This window comes from Drosophila sulfurigaster, chromosome 2L (genome assembly GCF_023558435.1).
Source record: "Drosophila sulfurigaster albostrigata strain 15112-1811.04 chromosome 2L, ASM2355843v2, whole genome shotgun sequence".
Taxonomy (NCBI): Eukaryota; Metazoa; Arthropoda; class Insecta; order Diptera; family Drosophilidae; genus Drosophila; species Drosophila sulfurigaster.
The window spans coordinates 12979737-13001582 of NC_084881.1; the positions used below are offsets into that span (position 1 = coordinate 12979737).

The 21846-nt window shown below is 37.8% G+C and overlaps 1 protein-coding gene across 2 annotated transcripts in view; it reads right to left on the reverse strand.

Moving 5' to 3' along the window:
- LOC133850590 (probable nuclear hormone receptor HR38) overlaps positions 1 to 17555 on the reverse strand; it is a 42998-nt gene extending 25443 nt beyond the window's left edge. Inside the window, exon 1 of one of the 2 annotated variants that reach the window (XM_062286715.1) lies at positions 15786 to 17555. In XM_062286715.1, the coding sequence (XP_062142699.1) occupies positions 15786 to 16302 (517 nt within the window). In that variant the 5' untranslated portion in view covers positions 16303 to 17555. The remainder of the gene's footprint in view (positions 1 to 15785) is intronic. The other variant, XM_062286716.1, reaches the window with a different exon arrangement.
- Positions 17556 to 21846: the final 4291 nt, after the last annotated feature.

Here is a 21846-nt window from a genome sequence, read left to right on the forward strand (position 1 = left end):
ATTTCAAAATACTACCTATTAAGATTGTGTGTTTTGCTCTAGTGAGATTATTTTTCTTGATCAGATATATATATATATAATTCAATTTTTCAATTCATTTTTCTTTATTAATAATCATTAATCATTCTACGATTTTCTTCATTTTTGTTCGTTCGCTTAATTATATTTCATTATATTTAACTTCATTTATAGTTATAATATGTGCCTTGCTTTTTTTTTTAAATTCTGTCCAAGTCGTTTGCTTGGCTCGCGTATCTTTTCTTTAAGCATTTATTATGAAGTTTATACAGTTTGTAAAAGCAATTGGCACACATTATTATGACAATTATTAATAACATTATATTGACGAATTCCAAATCTATGTTATTTGGTTCGACTTTATTTATTACGTTAGCAGTGGAATCCACTGTCTTAACGTCTACTAACCCCATATTAGTTGGATTAATTTCTTTTAATTCAACTATGTTTTTATATGGGTCTTCTTCAGAATATTTACTTATTCTATTTGTCTCTATAGACATTAATTTTTTCTTAAGAATTTTGTCTTTAATAAAAATTCTGTTTCTGAATGCTATTGTTACATTTGAAAATTCTCATTTAGTTATGTTTAACAATTTCCTACCTAATTTTTCGTACAGCTATACGGGCTGCACTACTATCGAGCAAAAAAGGTGTTTCGCACGATTATATAATTTGTTTTTATCTTAATTAATTATATTATGTTATATTATATTCATTAGTTGATTCCTGCACTCTTTGTAGTGCTGCCAGCTTCTGTGCCCTCTGTGGCACTGTCGGTTCCTCGGCCAGCTTGACGTGCGTGGCGTTGCCGGTGCTGGGTTGGCACAGGCTTGTTGCTTCCTCTATTCGCTTGTTGTTTCTTCTCTTTGATTGTTGTTGGCCAGCGTGATGCGCGTGGCGTTGCCGGTGCTGGGCTGGCACAGGCTGCTATTTCTTCTACTTCTTCGTAGGGGCACCGGTGCTGGCTGCACAGGTGAACTCACAATGCGGTGAGCTTAGTGGTCCCTCGCAGTCGTTTGGGCATGTCTTCATCAGGGCTGGTATCTTCTTTGCTGGCGGTGGTTGAGATTTGTTATTGATTTGTCGTTAACAACTTTGATATTTTTGATATTCACTGAGTGAGTATGTGGTGTAGGGTTTTCTTTTATCTGTTTCAGCTATTGCTGATAAAGGTCAAGCATGGTCTGTAGCCTTGCTGTTGCCTTCCACGGTGTCGGCCTCAGGTGAATATAATTTTTAACCCAATTTCTTTATTCAATTTTTTAACCCGGCCACTGCGACCCATAACACTCACTACACTCTACTCACTCAGATTTTCTTTAATTTTTGTTCCAGTTGTTGTTAGCGCATCGCCGGTTGCGTTTCGTTGTTTGCTTATGTTGTCTTCGTTATTTGAGATAGAGATCCTGGAGTCCTGGTCTTTCCTAGACCCACGTCACGGTCGCCATGTTATATTCGACAATAGTTGGTGGAAGAATTCTTTAGCTTTTTTAAGTTTAATTGAATTAACACATGCACGTCAGTGCAGTTTTGGTTTGGTTTTCATAATGTTCATTTATTCTAAGTAAAATATTCTCTTACCCTAAGTACATAAGTTCAGCGCGCACTGCGCTGCCGGTTCAGCCGGCAGCGGCGCGGCTGCATTATATATTACTTATATGTATATACTTATATGTCAATGGACAAGCATGCTTTTGTCTTACATAAATTCTTTAGAGTGAGAGAGTGTATTATGCACTTATGCATAGGACACTGGCGGTCAGCGTGCATATGCTGACTTAGCCGAATTCGCACAAGCGGCGGATCATGTTACGCGCTCACTTGATTTTGTTATTGTTTATTATGATTTGTATGTGGCTGCACAAAGTGTTGCCGCCACATAAGTGCCAAACACAGTGTACACTCGATACAAATGGTAATCACAGTGTACACCCGATATGTATGACATATGTGCATATTACAATACTATACTATACTCTAAACTATACTTTATGCTATACTCTACTACTCTAATCTATACTTTATTCGATACAATACCATACTTTATACTAAACTTTAGTCTAAACCATACATTATACTATACAATACTATACTCTATACTATACTATACTCTAAATTATACTTTCTACTATACTCTATATACTAAACTATAGTCTAAACTTTACATTATACTCTACTTTCTATACTATAAACTATACTTTATGCTATTCTCTACTCTACACTCAAAAGTTTGAATGCAAATAAACTCTTTGGTTTTTTTCCTCTCTACGCCATCGATCTCTTCATACAGGGTATCCAAGCAAGCGAAAAAGAAGAAAAAACAAAATAAATGCATCTAATGTATGACCGTTGACAGCTCATCGAGCAGCTCGAGCACAGACGAATTTTACATTCAGCACTTTTTGGTCAACTTGAAAACCTGTTGATGATCTCTGCATCAGTTTCCCATGACAGCAGCAAAGCCGACTTATAAATTGATTACAATTTGATGCAGCCAGGCAGCCAGCCAGCAAGCTAGACAGACAGCAAAGCCAAAGCCAGTAGCTTGTGCTAAATTTAGTCAAATCAACGTCGCTGTATGTGAATCTTTTATTTGCTCACCACATTAGCGGCAAAAAGAAACGTTGACCAAAAATTCACGCACACATTTTTAGAAGCGACAAAGCACAGTTATGGAACAAAACAATAATTAATCCAGCAGATGCAAGCAAAGAGTTCGACAGCGAGATACCCTTGAAAAAGATTTTTAAGGAATTGAAAGTAGTCAATGATGATTTAATGTTCATTTTAATTTAAATCAAAGTTACTTAAAAATTTCCTCAAAATTTATCTATACATATTCTATAGAATAAATACGATAAATGTGTCAGTATTTAAAAAAAAAAGAAAAAAGAATTTAAATGGGAAACCAATTTTTAATTTCTTTTAACCTAATTTTGTATATTTATATAAAAAATTGTACACAAGAAATTGAAAGAGCTTCTAAACTCAAATTCTGTCCAACACTTTTAATAATTTTAAATAAATAATTTAAAAAATGAAAAGTCAAGGCAGTTTTTAAGGTTCTACTGGATAAAAGTCAACAGCAATCGTGAGAGAGCAGCAGACGCGCCTTCTCTCAGAAGCATCACGGCGTTGCCAGACTGTCGAAGTTGCAGTAAAATAACTGAATATCTGCAATCAATGCACCCCTTTGATTCCTACACAGATAATATATCACGCCAAGTGACGCAGCGCATGCGCAAAGTGCTTTTTCAACATTGTGTCGTTGTTATTTATTTATTTTGTGTGCTGTCTTTTTTATATAAAGTTTTTGCCGTTGTGCGGGGCTTTATAAGGCAGCTGACGCTGCGTTCGATTCTAAGATCGCAGTGGTCATAAATTTAGCGGATAACTATAGAAATACAATAAAGCGCGTCCAAGCATCGAACCGGTTCTATCACTTTTACTCTCATCATCATTATTATCATCATCATGAACAACACACACGGAGAAGCGTCCAAAAGCGAACCAACTGTATTTTGATTTTGCTATTTCACTCTCGGTTTCAGACTCACATCTCCATCTATATTGGTCTATTGCCGTCTCAGTCGCGACATTGCAGTGTGTCATCGCAGAAATGTTGCGCCGTAAACCAATTTTAATTTATGCTAATTGTACAACACTGTGGCAATTGGACGTCAGCACGCGAGAAACGAATCTTAAAACGAATTGAAATTGGAATTGGAATTCGAATCTCACATAACGTATACGACACGTAGGGGCAAGCCGATAGCGAAGATATCGACATCGAATCCCAATCCCAATCGAAAACGAGTAAGAAAGCAAACAGTTGAGTGTGCTCGGCTTTTAAATATGCGTTAATTAGGGTATTTGTTATTTGATTGATTCTAAGAAATAGTTAGAAATGTGGCTTTTGTTTGATATTTAAGTGTTTCAGACTCCAGCTTAGATTTTCTAATATCTTATTCAGTATTTCAGTTAACAAAACATCATCATACCCTCCTCGATCATACAAGCCGGGTAGATGTTAAATTTAATTGGTCTACCACCAAAAATTTGACTGTAACAAAACTTTGCACGCATTTCTTTTGGCCACCAAGGTCTTGTTTTTCCGTTCCGTTTGATCGATGCACAATTGCCGGCAAGTGATGGCTCGATCAGTCGATCAGTTGATCAACTGATCAACACAGCAGATCGTCAAGCTGAGCGAACGAAAGAAGCGAAGTGAAGTGGAGAAAAAAAAAATCACAGTCAACTTGCCCCATAATTCATCGCATTTTATTTATTTGTATTGTGTGTTGGCGCTGTTCAATCGGCTGCCTGATGTCTGATGTCGGAGGTGTGTAGTTTTTACCTCTAGCCAACTGAGTGGCGTGTTAAATGCACAACAAGGTTCTTGTTTCATCCGTTAGATCCGCAATGCTTCGATTGGCTATCGACAAAATGCCTTTTATTATGCCTTTTTACATACGGTTTGTGTTTTTGTATCTCTCTTTTTATTTTTATTTTTATTTTTTGCAGCCATAAATCATTCGATGCTGTGGGAATCGAAGTCGGTATCTGTAACTAGTAGATACGTAGTATATGTCGTTGCTGCACAAAAAGTTCAATGTTAAAGCCGAGCTCGCGTTCGAGACAGCACACAAAAGAATTTGCCACAGTCCACAAAGCATCGTTCATTATCCAATTCCAATTGCAACTCTCCGATTCCGATTCCGCTGGCAATTGTCAGCGAGCTGCGCGACGTCGAGCGTTAACTAGGCAAGTCAGAAAGCCAAAAGGTCTAACAAATTGAATAAAGCCAAACATAAAAACAAAAACTGGGCGCAAACGTCATGCTTTACTTTTGTTTGCTAAACAAATATTTGATTCAGGGATTGCCCCAAAGATCAGCAAAGAGGATCAGAGCATTAATTGCTAAATTGAACACGAAAGAGGAGCTTGAAGAAGCAGGAACAGAGAAACAAGGTATGCTAGTGTTGCCAGATGGTTCTATTAGAGCGCTGCCAACCTGTTACATATTAGATAAAAAGAAACCAAAGATGAATCAGAGCAGATTTCTAAATTGAACTCGAAAGAGAAGCTTGAAGAAGCAGGAACAGAGAAATAAGGCATGCCAGGGTTGCCAGATTGTTCTACTACAGCGCTGCCAACCTGTTACATATTTGCTTAAAATAAGTCAAAAATGATTCAAAGCAGATCCGCATTAATTGCTAAATTGAACTAGAAAGAGAAGTTTGAAGTAGAAGGAACAAGGCACACAAGCGTTGCCAGTTTGTTCTATTACAGCGCTGCCAACCTGTTGCATATGTTCTAAAAATAAATCAAAGTATCCCTAAAATTAAACACGCTTTTATTGCCCTGTCAGCGAATTCAAAAACTCTCCCTTTCAAGTTGTTAAACTCAGCTAAGCTAACTTTGGGATAATTAAATCGCTTTAATGAGGCAAGAATTCTGTTAATTAGAAGAGATATACAACGCCTTGGGGAATTTCTGATGGATTCCCCCCAAGTTGTGTGCACTCTCAGCGACAAAAGTGAAGGTGTTCGTTAGACTTTCAAGTAAATTCAAAGGTGCTGATTGCTGCATTTGTCCAATCGCGCAGACAGTCGCCAGCAGTCGAGAAGCAGACGAGTTGGTTGCGGTTTTGTGGTCAGTCCAAAGTGTTTTAGGTCGTTTTGTTCACATTCTGTTGCTTTTTATTGAGCTCGTCTGCAATTGCAAACTCAATTCGAGAATGCATATGAGAATTCTGTGCTCTGCCAAGGCCATCGCAAGTCACTAGCCAATGACGATCGCTTCGATTTTGCAATCTGGCTGTTAATGTTACACAGCAAGATAAAATCAATTCGTTTCGCTTGATTCGTTGACATCCCAAAAATACCGATCCTCTAAAAAACAAATCTTGATTTGAAATGTTGATGTGATTTTTAATAAAATAAATAATTTGTGGCTATATTTAATAACTGCATTTATCAATTTTAATTAATTTGCAAGTTAACCCAAATTCCACGTATACAAGTTAGAAAGCTACAGATGAGTGGGCTTGATAAAGAGATTCTTGGTACCCATTTTCAGTAGAATCATATTTTAAAAAGATACCGAATTAACGTACAGAAAATATACAAAATTATGCTGAAAGCTGTATTTGATATATCGCTATAAACAACAAAATTTACCAGCCAAAGTAAATAAGAACACAATGCAGTCATAAGTTCATAAGTAATTTCAATAATTTGTTGGCGTGGCTAAACTTTTAAACAAACTTGATCTGCATAAAAAAATAATAAGTACTGTCGAAAAAAATAGAATCTATATCTCTTATAGTTTCTGAGATATAGGTGTTCATACCGATGGACGGACAGACAGACAGGCAACTAATGCAACTAATTCTCTCTCTCTCTGTACAACTTGCTGATGTTTTTATTAAAGCGGACAATATTTTTCAGATTTAATTCAATTATTCGTGTAGTATTTGCTTCGCAAAGCCGCAAAGTGCAAATGCAATTAATTAAATTGTTTAAATAAGCATTTGCTGGTTCATAAATTGCTTGGTTTCAACGCTGTCTCAGTCTGTGGTCAGCGGTGTGTGTTAATACGAGTAATATGATGCATACTCATTAAGCATTTTAACGATACACCAAACAGTCTCTCATAAAAACGTTGAGCATAGTCATACAGATACATCTAGCGATGCAGATAGAGATATAATATATAGAAGCAACTTTATTTGAACACATTTATGGGCTTTTATCGTTTAATGAGCTTTGAACATCCTGTTCTCGATTTGAAATATTAATTGTAAGTGCATTCGCTAACAGCGGCATCAGCGAAATTCTCGAAAACTTATGCTAAAGTGTTATTTGGTAGTTGGTTTAAATTTAGCATCTTTAATGCGAATCAAGAAACTCGAACCCAATAGATCCAGTTTTGAATCTAGGAGTTATTGTGTTTTTGATTAACGTGATTTCATTTGTGGTCATAAACTAAACTGCACACAAAGATTCGACGATAATTCGAGGCTATTCTGCAACGATCTCGATCTCCATCTACGAAATGCGAAATGCGATTAATGATGTCTGGAATAACGATCCTCAGGGTCACCAAGTGTAGTTGGGCGAAATTCTATCGAAGATCGCCGACAGGAAATGTTGTCGCGATCGTTCTGCATTTATTATACAACAAAAACAGAAGTAGGAAAATTATTATGAAACTGGCTTGAAACTGTGCTCAAATTATAACAAAAGCAATGCTAATGAGCTCGTCAGACAGAGAGACAGAGAGAAGAGAGACTCGTTAGTCCGTATCTTTCTACAATACAAATCGTTGCATCTCGCTCTTTCACTCTCACTTTTACTTGCACTCTCGCTATCTTTCTCTGGCTGTCTTTGCCGTTATTTATATTGTTCACAAAAAAGTTGCAATGTTCTAAATTTTAAACATCTTTATTCAAATTTATGGCAACAAACACTGGCAAACGAGCATCAAATTATGGTAAGTAGTCTAAAGACAAAGCAGTTCTCGACACACGAAAAGCAAAAACGGAGGTTATTATGGAACATATACTATACTCGTATATATACTTTTATATATGTATATGTGAGCTTGTGTTGCAATCTAAGCTATTCGATAGAGTGCTTGATGTCACTTTGTTGCTATTTGACAATCTTGTCACATTGTGCGATGCGATGTTTGACTTGGTAATGAGATGCGATCGTTCGTTGGTTCGTTGCTTAGCTTGCTTTGCTTGTTGTTCTAGCTTTAATTAAGCCAATCTTTGTTGTTTTTTTGAACAACGTTTTCAAGATTTTATTTCTATTTTTGTTGGTTTTATTATGCACTTATTGCCACCGACACTGCAAAGCAACATTCGCGCTAACGAAGTGACCATCGCGACAGACGGACGGACGACAAATCTTTGGGGATCTGTGCTTTGGTATTTACATCAACCACAAAAAAGTGCAGAAGCTACTCGCAAGAGATCGCTATCAGTTAAGAGATGAATAGAATGTTCATTTTAAAAGTGTTGTACAATCAAAAGATTCCATCAAAATGTTCAATTATTTCGAGAACTGCACAACTATTTAATTGATAAAGCAATTATTGCAAAAACAAAACAAAAAACGTTCCACAAAAGTTCTTTGTATGTCATTCAACTAATCTAAAAAGTTCACAACAATTTTATATGATAAAATATGCAAACAATTAGCACGAAAGATAAATCAATTGATTCTTAATCTTTTTTCTAAATAATTGAACAATTTTTGAATATTTTCAAATGTAAATTTAAATTGAATACAACAAAGCATTTACTAATTATTTATATTACTAGTTAATAATTAATTAATATATTCTGAAAGTTTCCAAATAATTTGTTAATAAAAATTAAAGTAAACCATAATTGAATAAATTTATTGAAATTAAAACTTTTTACTTTTAGTAAGTATCCTTAAAATTTCAGATTAATTCGCTAATAAATGCCATTGAAATAAGCGAGTAAAAGTCCAGTTGACAATACTTCATTAAAATACTCATCGTGGTTCGTTAATAAAATAAACGTTGTCTGGCTACTGTATTTTGTTAATGTTGACATGTTTAAAAAAAATTTACATCTTAAGCGTTGTTTAATTGCCAACATTAAACTTGTTTATGTTTTGTGGCATGCACGTGATGTGCGCTGCATTACGCATACGCAGTGTGTGCCTGCCACTAATAGCACAAGAGAGTATACAACAGAGAGCTCACACACACACACACACACACACACACACACACACACACACACACACAAACACATAGAAAAAGAAGTAGAAATACACACGACAGACAGTCGTCTCATATACACAGGATGCTATCTCGCTTCCTCGTTGACGTCATCACTTTTAATTTTGGCCACATGGCAACGCTTATCGATCCACTTCTTTGTGTATGCGCACTGCAGGACAACAAAAATAAGTGAAAGACGAAGGAGCAGCAGAGGGGAGGAAGGAGGAGGAGCCGCGAACTCAACCAAGGACGTCACAAGTGTGCTCAAGTGCGTGTTATATCTTTATACATATGTATGCGTGGCCATCTGTCTGTGTAAATATGTAGGAGGAGTTGCCATACATACGCATGTAAATAGAAGAAGAAGAGGTTGCCAGACCCGATGGATTTAAAATGCAGCGGCGCTGCCTTCAACTTAAGAACTTGGCGACCAAGGCAGTTCTTAAATGCTGCCTAGCCTCAGGCGTTGCTGCAGCCTGCAATAATTTTGTAGCAAAAACCAAAGTAACAGCAAAAACACAAAACATGAAAAAGAAACTGTGCAAAAAGAAGGTGTGTGTGTGTTGTATTCACACATAACAACAACATGCAAGTGTGAAATCATCAGGGCAGCGAGTAAAAGAGAGAGAGACAGAGGAAAAGGGAGAGAGTTGGAGTGAGAGCGTAAAGAGAAACGACCTTGAAAGCATTTGCAGAGAGCGCGCGTGAGAGGCACGAGTCGCTTTGGGGGTTTAACTTTTCCTTCGTTTTATTTCAGCTGTTGTCGACACACATACACAAACACACACACACACTGGAATGTCGACCCCGACCTACAGCTGGTCACATAGTCAATGACGTCACAACACGGCTGTGGACTATTTATAGTGTAGAATTGAAACGCACACATGCATATACTTTTGTGTATACGCTGCTGTTTGCATGTGTATTTGTGGTAGCTTAAATTACGCCATCGTAAAGCGTAGAGTTCTTCGATTTTTACTGCCCCTTCTGTTGTTGTTGTTGTTGGCTTTAAAAATAGTTGCACACAACTGGAAAAAGGGCGTTTAATATAATATGCAACAAACACTGTACTTTATTTTAGCCTGCATTTCGAACATAGCTATGTAATTTTAGCCACACAAAATGAGTGTCAATCAAGTCAACGCTTCGCATCGCATCGCATCTTCAACAGCGTCAAACAAACAAGTTAGGCGCAAAAACATGAAATAAACAAGCCAATCACACACACACATCGAAATATATACATATGTAGGTGCTTACAATGTATGTAACCACTTATATACAACACAAGTGCCATAAAAAATAACAAAAATAATCATATAAAATAACAGTTTTAGGCAAACGCAGCAGTTGCAAAAACAACAATTTGTTGTTCGTCTTGTTAGTTTGGCAAATTTTCCTCAGCCAGCCGACAGACAACAAGAATTGCAATCTTCTAGGCAGCCAGGCAACGATTAACAAACATTTTAATTTTTACTTCTTTGGTTTTGAGCGCACATTACAACACCAAATCAACAGCGACGACAGAGGGGAGAAAACACGAAGGGGGCCAAGCCCAGGTAGGCAACTTGTTATCGGTTGCTTCTTTAGAGATTTCCCCAGTATTTTTGGTTTTTTTTTCTATTTTTGAGAGGCATTTTTAGTTGATTGCATTCGTCATGGCGCATTTGCAACAAATAATTAAAATAGTAAATTTAAACAGCCAGCAAAATGTAGACAGCAAATTGTGCTTGTTGCCACGCATGTTATTTTCGTTTTTTTTCTGTCGCTGTGTTTACTTGTAATTTCTTGTTTTAATTCTAGCTTGTATGATCGCAAGAATTTGACAGTAATCGTAGTCGGAAGGAATGTCGCTATGTCGCTGCTGCATGAACATGTTCATTGTTGTTGCTTCAAGTTGTGCAACTATTTTTAAGTGCTGGCTCAAAGTGCGAGTGATGGCTCAAGAAGCTGCTGATATCGATAGACACCGGAGGGGGCGGCATAACGATAGACATTATCGTAAACCGATAACATAAAATACCATTCTCGTATTAATGGGAATGGCAATTAAACTAGTTGCCAATTTGTGGTCAACAGCAGTTTAAGAAAACGAAACTTATTTTGTTGCAGACAACAAATCAATAATCAGCACTAAATACGGTTCTATAATATTTAACAAAGCGTTAATATATGTTAATACAATTATAAAAAGAAGTTCAAAAGATTAAACTAAACTTTTCCTTGTACACACAACAATATTTAAAAGGAAGATGAAATATACACAAATAAAAATAAATAAAATACACAAATTCTATCAATACTAAAAAAATCTTCCTTTTCCTTATAGTCAAGTTAAGTTTACAATAAAAAAATAAAAATAAAAAGTATTTCCCATGTATGCATTTAATATTAAAAGTCGGTTTTATACCTCCAACCGAAAACAAGTGCACCACAAAATTAAGAAATAAAGAAAAATGGAAAAGGAAAAAAAATTAGTTATAAACGAAACGAAACGAGGTAACAGCAACAGCAACGACTGCGACTAAAAGCAATCCAATCAGTTTCGAATTAAGGTTTACATATGCGCCGCCAGCGACCAGCAGCCAAATTGACCAACAGCCAATAAAATAAACAACAACAAAAGAGAAAAAAACCAAAACACAGCATCAACAATATAATAAAAAAAAACCCCAAAAAAACACGCGGAGGAAAAACTTTGCTGGCTGAACTCTGTGGCGATGCTGCCGCCGAATTGCATTCCCATGAATGCTGTGTGCTGTGCTGTGCTGTGCAGTCGATTAATCGATTATCGGAAACGGCGAAATGCGAGAAATGATCGGGGAAAAGTTCTTAGCATGCCAACGTGTGACATCGCCGCGTGATCCGCGTGGTTGAGAACAGTGCATTGAACTCGAGGCAGTGTAATGCTGTAATTAAATTCGAAATCGAAAGCTATGCGGAATCGATTGAAGCACTTGCTATTCTGGGCTAAGAAGGGAGGAGAGAGAAACAATGTGTCAGACGCCTATTGTCTAATTATGCGGCAATTGTCTAAAATTAAATAAAGTAAACGTATTTCGAGATACTTCAGAGCAACTAAGAATGCACAAAACGTGGCTGAATTAGCGTGTGAACCAATTGAAGAGCTCATTGAAGTGTTGCACAGCAATGCCAATTAATAATGGCTAACAAAACGCATAAAATAAAATCAAGTTGAACAAGCAGACAAGAAAACCTAATAAAAAACAATCAATCCCGTCCATAATTATTACGTCATTAAGGTTGGCTCGCATCAAATAAAACAAAACAAAAAATAAAATAAAAATAAAAATAATAAAACAAAAACAAAACTCCATTGTTGAGTGCCACAACAAATGAAACTGAAACTCAAATCGAAGCTGGACGCCAATGTTCCATGGATGCTTTTCAATCGTTGTCTTTACTATTTGGCTATAGACAATAATGGCTAATAACAGCAAGACAGTCAGTCAGTCAGTCAGGGAGTCAGTCAGGGAGTCTTCACTCTCTGCATTACTTATCAAAATTCGCATAAATCAACACAAATAATTAAGCAGTTCGTCCGGGTCTCGAGAGGTTTCAAGTCGGGTAATAATCATTAGCTAAGCCGCATGGAAATACAAATCTTCGATATGTATGCGAAATATAGTAGTTTCTTTGAAACAAATGTTATTAGCTTTCAAGGTGTGAATTGTAGAGCAAACAATTCGATTCGCACTCCCAAAAGCTAACGGCATTAGTAAAATTTAAGTATATTATATCAACAATTAAGACTATCAACTGTTGTCTAGAGCTCACAGTTTTGTTAGTCATTCCACAGAGCATATTCAGTTGATTAATCACAATCAAATACGTAATAGTTTTATAGAATAAATGTGCGATAATCAGTTTTGGACTCGTAATTGACTAGCTAATAAATTATTTGCAAGATTTAAAAAAAATAGCTAATCGAGTTGCAAAGATTTGCGAAACTTCCTTAACTAATATAAATCATGTTCGCATAACAAACGCAATGCCGCAAAAGCAAAACAACGACTACTGGTCTTCGTCTTCGTCTGTGTCTTTGAGTTACCAAATAGCATCAACATCAGCATCCAACAATAGAGCACAACTTCAAAAAACGCATGACAAGATCGTGCAAAAAATATTACAATGGGAGGAGAGTCGAATCTGTGTCCAATGCGGTCAGAAGCCAAAATTTATTCAAATATTCCCAAAACTATTGTTTGTCTCGCGTATCTCGCATAATTTATCTTGATCAAAACGCATTCGAGGAGGCGATAGTTATTGATTGATATATGAGCATATTATTGTATTATTTACTACGCTCAAATCTGTATGCAATTGTCGGAAAAGAAATGTTTTCTATATTGAAATAATAGAAGAGAAGCAAAAAGTGAATTTCGCACGCCACCAAAAGAAAGAGAGAAAACATATATGTATAAAAACAAAACCGAAACGAAATTAGAAAAAACAAAACACATCAAAAAAAAAACAAAAACCCAAAAATGACTCGTGATTATTTTACATACTACAAGAGATGCTGTCTCATTTGTGTGGCTTTTATTGCGACGTCATCAGCACGTGGTGTCCACAGACAAAAATACAAATATAAACATTTCTGCACATTTCGAATATGCATAATAAGCACTCTACACTTATGCCATCATTTTCTAGTGCACTTCTGACGCACCTCATCACTTTCTCTGCTCTCTCTCTTTCTCTCTGTCTGTCTCTCTTTCTTCTGGCGATCTTAGTTCAAGTTCATGCGATTCGTTTCGGGATAAACACAACGATGACGCGCCCTGCAGTCCGTGTAAACAGCGTGTAAACCGTGAAACTGCTGTAACGTGTAACGTGTAACGTTTTGCATTTGCATTCAGATTAATGGCGTCGCTGGCGTCATGGTTTGTCATCTGTTGCCGGCCCACTTTAGGGCCACACTTGGCCACAATTCGGCACCTCTTGCTCAAGCTGTTGGCTGGCTGGCATTACGTATACGTGCTGTATGCCTTAACCATATCAAACTAAAACCTCTTCGCTTCTTCTTCAATCGCTTCGATAACGCTAAACTGCAGTTTCACTTAGCAAAGGTCGAAAGTAAAGATTAGTTAATAAACAAATCTATTTCTAATGTAAGATATTACTATATTACTACTCAATAATTTTATAAGTATATAAAATATTTCTTCTGATGTAAGATATGACTATATAACTACAAGATATTTTTATGAGAATTCATAACAATATTTACTATAGTATAGTAATAATAATTCCTAGACTCTAATAATAATATTTATTTATTTATTACCAAAGAAAATTCAATTTAATTCAACATATTTCCTACATCATTTCATCTATCCTAAGCTTCAGCTTTGGGTAATAAACAACTAATTAAATGAAGAAATCAATGTAGTACCATAATTTATCAAATAATAAAAAAAAGGTAAATATCTAAAATGTAAAAACCTATGAAAATTTTAGTTGATAATAAAGAAAATACAAATGACAAATTATAATGAATTAAACAGCAATGAAAAACAAACTCTTGGCTTTAAAGTATCTCTAAGTGTTCAAGGACACATCTCCAGGTATTTTTAGGCCGTGCAGACTCGCTTGGCAGCTCAAAAATAGCCTCATTTAATTGTTGCTCTACTCATAGATTTATTAATAAAAGTGCAGTGGACAACACACAACACACAGCCACCGCATGAATATGCATAAGTGTGTGCGTGTTTGCGCTGTGGGCCTTAAATCATTTTGCGTCAGGTCGCCGCTGCTGCTGCCTCTGCCTCTGCTTCGGCTTCTGCTTCAGCCTCTGTTTGCTGCCCCGACGCGTCGTCTGCCACAGTGGCTGCCTCGCGTCGCCGTCTGCTGCAACTCGCGATGCTTTGCTGACGCTGGCAAACATGTGGCAAGCCAGGGAGTCAGGGAGGAGGAGACGAACGACGAAAGCAACAAAAAAGATTAAGTATAGGCAAGCAGGCAGCACAACTGGGACGAAACTCATATTTCTATTATTTACTAAATATTTCGCTATGTATTTTACTAGTCGCAGTTTGTGTTATTTGGATTTTTTTTCTACTGTTTGTGGGACGCCCCTTTGATGCAAATTTATGTCGTCATTGTGCGTCGTCGTCGTCGTCTCCCCGAAGCGGCGTGTAAACAATTTATTTAATGCCTACTTGCCTGTTGCTTGTGCATTCACAGATTTTCTATACCCGGTCCACACTCAGGGTGCAAAGGGTATAACTAACCAGAAGAGTCTAGACTCTATATCTATAAAGTTGTGAAGTGTTATTATTTAAAAATTTAGTCTGCATATCCAACTTAATTGGAGAATTCTGATTTCAATAATAATTTATCTATAATCATAAGATTATTTAAAATATTCTGAATGCTTTCGAAAGAACAAAATTTAGTTGCTTTGGTCACACTAAATTTAAAATTCATATTCATATTTTAAAGCTACAAAATTGTTTATAAGTATTATTTTAAAATGTAGTCTGTTTTCTGGAGAATTCTGATTTAACTATAATCCTATTATATTAAGCATATTCTGAATGCTTTCGAAATAACAAAGTTTAGTTGCTTTGGTCACACTAAATTCAAAATTCATAAACAATTCTTTAGATTATAAAAGTCTAGACTCTAGAGCCACAAAATTGTTTATGAGTACTATTATATTTCAAAATAAAGTTTGTTAATTGGAAAATACTAATTTAAAGAATAAGCATATTCTGAATGCTTTCGGAAGAACAAAAGTTAGTTGCTTTGGTCACACTAAATTGAAAATTAGTCACAGGTATCTCAAAGTCGCGTCGAACTTGAGCAGAGTTCCTCTTTGGTTTTTCGCAAAAGTATTCATTAATTGTACGTCCGATTTGGCAATGCGTAATATTGCGTAGATTGCGCATACGCCGCGTAGACAGCGTCATCGTTAAGCTACAAACACCAACACCAACACCGCAGAGAGAAAGACTGATACATACACGTGTGTATTCCGTTGCTATGCCAACTGTTGCTATATCCCGGATGATGACAGGAGGATGCTCCCGCACTCCCCGCTCCCGCTCCCGCTCCCAAATGCCCAATATCACAGCCCTCGGGGAATAGATTGCGACAGGGATAAATCAAAGCGGGCAAAGCGACTGCAGTTGCAGTTGCAGTTGCAGTTGCAGCAACAGCAGCAGTTGTATTTAAATTCTGTCTGTAGCACGAATTGTTGTTGATTTCATAGTACAAACTGCTCTCGTAAGGCGGGAAAGCGTAAAAGGATTCGCTTTTGATGGTTGCAAGTTGTTCCTGCTGCTGTTGCTGCTGTTGCTGCTGTTGCTGTTGTTGTTGATGATGTTGTTGCAGTTCTTGTTGATGCAGCTGCTGGTGTGCCAATAGTTGGTCACTGCCAAACTGAGTGTTGTTGTTGTTGTTGTTGTTATTGTTGTTGTGGCTTAGCGACGCCGCCGCCTCTTGCTTCACCACAATCAGCGAGGCAAGACGATCGCGCATTATAGTTAATTGAATAGTGTTTTACTTTTGCTTAAGCAGGGCGGGCATGTGATTAAGATTGTGATTGATATAAATGATTGATTGACTGATTGATTGATTGACAGATTGATTAATTAATTGATTCATAAACTTATTGATTGATTGTTTCGTTGCTTGATTGACTGTTTGATTGATTGATTGATTGTTTGACGGAACACAAATGAATAAGAACACATAAGAACCAAAAGGAGAAAGAATACACAACATGAAGATGCAGTTGGAAGGTTGTGGAATTCTAAGCACCTGAATGGCGCGCTTTAACGCGCTGGAGATCCAGCACGAAAATGGACGATGTTGCTGCTTGCCTCTTTAGTTGGCTTCGCTTGTTGCAATTACAGTTGGCTGCTGGTTGTTGTAGTTGTAATCAGGCCTGGCCGTTGCTGTCTTCATTATTCACGCGAGTCGCTGGATGTCCTTGCATATATTTTAGCATGTCCTTAGACTTGAACTTGTTCCCCTTCTCCTCGGCTCGGTTCGCCACAGTTCGGTGAGTTGACGTTTGCGCAGTTGCCAACTGACGACGTAAGCAAAACTGGCGACGTAATGACTTACGCACGTTTCTTTCTATATGTATGTATATGTGTAAACACTCCTCGTAGTTGTATGTGTATGTGTGTGTTCTATATACTCAGGTACAAGGACATTACTCAATGTTATTGGCAAACAAAAGAAAACTGCTGCAAATCGATGCCGTAATGTTGTTGTTGTTGTTGTTGTCACTGTGGTTGATGTTATTCTGTTGTGGAGTGTGAAGTTTAATGCACATTACACATACGCACTGTGTCACAATTGCAAATGCAACTTATCGATATATAAAATACTTTATGCTGTCAACCGGCTTCCGTTTCCGCATAGAACAACAACGACGACGACGACGACGACGCGACGATGATTGCAACAACGACAACGGCGACAACTTGTTGCAATTGAACAATTGTTTTAAACTTTAGGCACACCCGTTTAATATATTTATGTATTTCACGATATATTAATATGCATGTATTTTGTTTTTTTTTTTTTTTGTAATACTGCTACGCGAATTTGTAATGCAAAATAATTACAACTGTATGTGTGTGTGTGTATGTGAGTTAAACATATATATTTTGTTGTGATTATTAAATGTTTGTTTGTTTAGTTGGTGTTTTTCTGATATTGAGTTGTGTGAGCAGTTTTGCGAATAAGTTGTTAACAATGCGGCGTCTGTGACGCGACTGAACTTATCTTTACGGTTACACACGACTATATCCAAACAGCAAACGGACGAGCAGCGCTAAAAACGTACGCTCTGCCTCAGTCGACGTCGCCGTTCGCTTCTGCGTCACCGTCACAGTCGTCGCCGTCACAATTCGTTTTCGTTGTCTTTGTGAGAGAGCGAAAAGACCGTTTGTCTGCCGTCGGCTGCAGCACACGACCTACCTTGTGCGCTCGGCTCTGCAGCCGAAGTCAAAGTGCTATTACGTCATTCCCGAACTATCATCATCATCTACAACGGCGGCAGCAGAGCAGAGCAACAGCAGCAGCAGCAACAGCAGCAGTGATGGCGGCAGCGACGACGGCAACAACAAAATGCAGCTCGTGCGAGCAAAAATCGATGACGTCGTTTTAAGGGCGCCTGCGCTGCTGCTACGCCACAGTAATGTGTGTTTGCAGGCACGCACACACGCATACGCATACACACTGCAGGAGCAGAGGCTCTGCGGCGTCGAAAACGACGACGACGTCGAACGAAAGCGAAGACGGAAATAATTTGCGTCATAAAATTGTTTATGTGCTGTCTCTGTTCGTCGCACGCCATTTGTAGCGTGACCAGGTAACAGTAATAGCAACAACAACAATGACAATTGATTTTTTTTTTCTTCACCCGCTTTATTTTGCCACTTCACCTGAATTGTTCGTGCTCTCTCACTCTCTCTTTCTCCCACACACGCCCACATTGAGCACCATCCTTAAACAGAAACGGAGCCGGCTTGCGGTTCCCATCTACCTACCGCTACCTTGCGGCAATGTGTGGGCTCGCTTCTACACACACATACACGCACAGATAAATATTTATCTACGTGTGTTTGTGTCTGTAATGCAGGCAACTGGCAAGCTCACTTATTTCTCATTGCTTTAATGTGCAGAGACACAGCAGTAAAAGTTCTTAATATTAAATGATTTGACTGTGTATTCTATGATATTACTCACCATTAGAAATTCATACCATTAAAGACACATATTGTGGGCGAAGCTGCCTGAAAGAATAGAACACATAATACACAAATTTCGCTACTCGTTGCACTAAATTGCCCGGAACCATTTCGTTTAATTGCCCCTAAACTTATCGTTCATTTAGTTCGCTCATTTGTTATCGTTGTCCTGCGTGCATTTTGATTGGTCGCTTACAACGCAAAGTTGTCGTGATAAAGAACACACGAGCGATAAGCAAAGCTACGATCATTTGCATAGAAATTTAAGTGACAACAACAAAAAGCACAGCTTGCCTCTGAAGCCGGCGTTCCCAACACATTTGTATAATCATCAACACCTAATCCGCAACTTAGAGCAACAAGTGCCGTCGTCGCTGCACAAGCGCAGAGCACACACACATAGCTCTTTGCGATGTGTGCATAAAGCCGAAGACGAAGCTAAAGCCGAAGCCGAAGACTCGACTTCGTTGTCGAGAGTGAGAGTAAGAGAAAAATTCGCTCTATGTGAGTTCCAGTTTGAGAGGCGTATAGTAGAAGTAGGTGAGGCCGGCAACGTTTCGTTTTCGTTCGGCTTTTGCGACTTCGTGTATATGTATGTGTGTTGTTGTTGTTGCCTGCATTCGTTGTGGCTATTTTTAGACAGGTTCCAAGGCACGTTTTCTAACTGTTTATAGCGTATGCGCTATGCTCTGGCTACGGCTTGCCCAAAAGCCAAAGACAAACGTGAGATCGTCGCGACGCTCGGTCAGCCGATGACTTGGGCGCAGTTGCTTGGCTTGGGCTGCTCTTCCTTTCGATTTCGCTAGATTTTCGGTTCCCATAATGCTTTTGCTGCTGCTTTGACTGCGACTGCGACTGCGACGGCAACCGCTGCATCGGCTGTGCAGTGCAGTGCAGTGCATGTTTCTACATGCATACATAATCGCATACGTTTGCATGTGTATGTATGTGTGTGTGTGTTTGCATGTATTTATATTAGTTAAATTTTGGGAGCGACGCAAGTGGAACTGGTCTGGGGGCCATGCATGTTGTTGGTGGCGTTGGCGTTTTGCTGCTGACCCGCTCGTGGCCCCAAAAGTGCATGCAAACAGTTTCAACTCTTCTGTGGGCAAGCGTTGAAGTCGCTTCCAAGAGACGCCTGTTGCTGTTGCTATTGTTGTTGTTGTTGGTGTTGGGGTTGCCATCGTCGTCGTCGTCGTTGTTGTTGCTGTTGTTTTATTGGCTGTATTAAGCATGACATGCCAGGCACAAAAGTCGCAGCGAAGCCAAGCCAAAAAACTTGGCACTCCTTGTTTTTGTTGTTGTTGTTGTTGTTGTTGCCGTCGTTGCCTTTGTATTTTTGTCTTTGTCTTTGTTTTCTGTGATGATATTCTAAATGTGCTGCGCCAAATTTGCTTCGTTTTGCTACGTCTATTTAGAGTTGTTGTTGTTGCTGCTTTTGTTGCTGCTGGCTTTAATGCATGTATCGTTTTCGCATCGTTGCTCAAAGTTCGTGAGTTTAATTTAAGGAATTTTAGCTCTTTTTGATTGCTATTTAGGCTTTGATTTTTGCCATATCTCTCTCGCTCACTCTCTCTCCCTCTCTCTGTCACACACATTGCTAGATTTCAATTAGCATGCGGCACTTTGCGTTTTTTCGCCGTTGTTGGCGCTTTTGTTGTTTCTGCCATTGCAGTTGCTTAGTAGTTTCGCCCGCTGCCGCTAGACGGCGCATTTGTGACGGCGCCTTTGCAATCATTTGCATAAATTGCTTTTGCTTTTCGGGTCTCGCCAACCCTTTAGCCGATTTGCTCTTTCCTCTTTCCCGCTCCACGGACTTGCCCACTTTATCGATGACCCACCTATCCATTTACCCAGCATAACAATAAACCAAAAGACACTCCCCCCTCCCCATCCACAACTTTGCCTGCAGGTGAATTTTGTGTCGAATTATTATCATTATACACTACTATACTTACTTTATATATACAAAGTATATTTCGCTTCTTTTGAGCAATTTTGGGCTATTTCTAAATTGTTTGCTGTTTGGCTAAATTGCATTTTAAGGCGAACATGTCACAATATCGCGTATACGCCCCAAATGCCCAACTCACTTTCGTGTGGCAACCACAAACAAAAATATATAATATCCAAGTGTCGAGCAGTGAAAGCGAAAGGATTACGAGGCTCGCATTTTATTTGGCTTTTAAGTTTTTATTATGTAAGAAAAGGTTGATTATAAATTGGTTATTTTATTCTCAGTTCAAATTTTATTGATTTATCTAACAGAATCATAATATTTTATTTGAATGGTAATTAAAATAAAATGGTTTTTTCTTTAAAAGAAATTAAAGACTTTTTGTGATTTACTTTAATCATTTTTTATTCATAAATGCTTTAAGAATAGAATTTGACTTTCTCAGTGAATTTTATAAATTATACAGAAATTTATACGATTCAATTAATTTTTAGTAAACTCAGTTATTACTTCAACATTCATTTTCATAGAATTCGTTTTTGCTAGTATTACAAAATAATTGAAATTGCCATTTAAATGCTAGAAATAATAAATGAATATTCCATGGAATATATTCTAATAAGCAACTACCTAAACACTAAACCAATTAATAGAACGAATAATTGCTGTATTTATTGTTTGAAGAACAGTCCAATTCACGCATTTCCAGTTCTGAGGACATGGAAATGTTCGCTTTTTATATGCATTATTAAAGCATTCAATTTGTAAGGGAGATACCGAGTACGCCAACGTAGTACTACAACTGTGATTACGGTCTGATTGCACGTCACGCAACCGGATAGAAAACACAAACACACACACACAACACATACATACAGACACAAAATTGATTTTATGGTCTGCTTCCGCCGCTCTATCCGTAAGCGAGCTTCCATTGCGTCCTCGATGAGTGGGACAGCAAGTGCTCCGTGGTGAGCAGGTCACGCATGTAACCCTCGAAGTAGGCAACAGCTTTATCTACCATAATTGTCACATGTTTTGTTTGTCTTTCCCCCCCTCACATGCTCATCAATCAGATCCCATCAGACTGAGTGCACACTTAGAAGAAAGTCGAGTGAGGTCAACTGCGAGATACCAGATCTATATTCATTAGTTCTTAAAGAAATTATTACGAAATTTAAAATATGAAATATCTTTCTTATTCAATGTATTTTTATTTATGAAATTTTCATAGACATTATATTTTAGTAAGCTGAAGGCCTTTGCAGTCATTTGTATTAGTATTAATTTTAAGTATAGCTAACCTTTTTAAATGAATTAATAAATATTTTAGTATCATGGTTACTAGTTAACAATTGC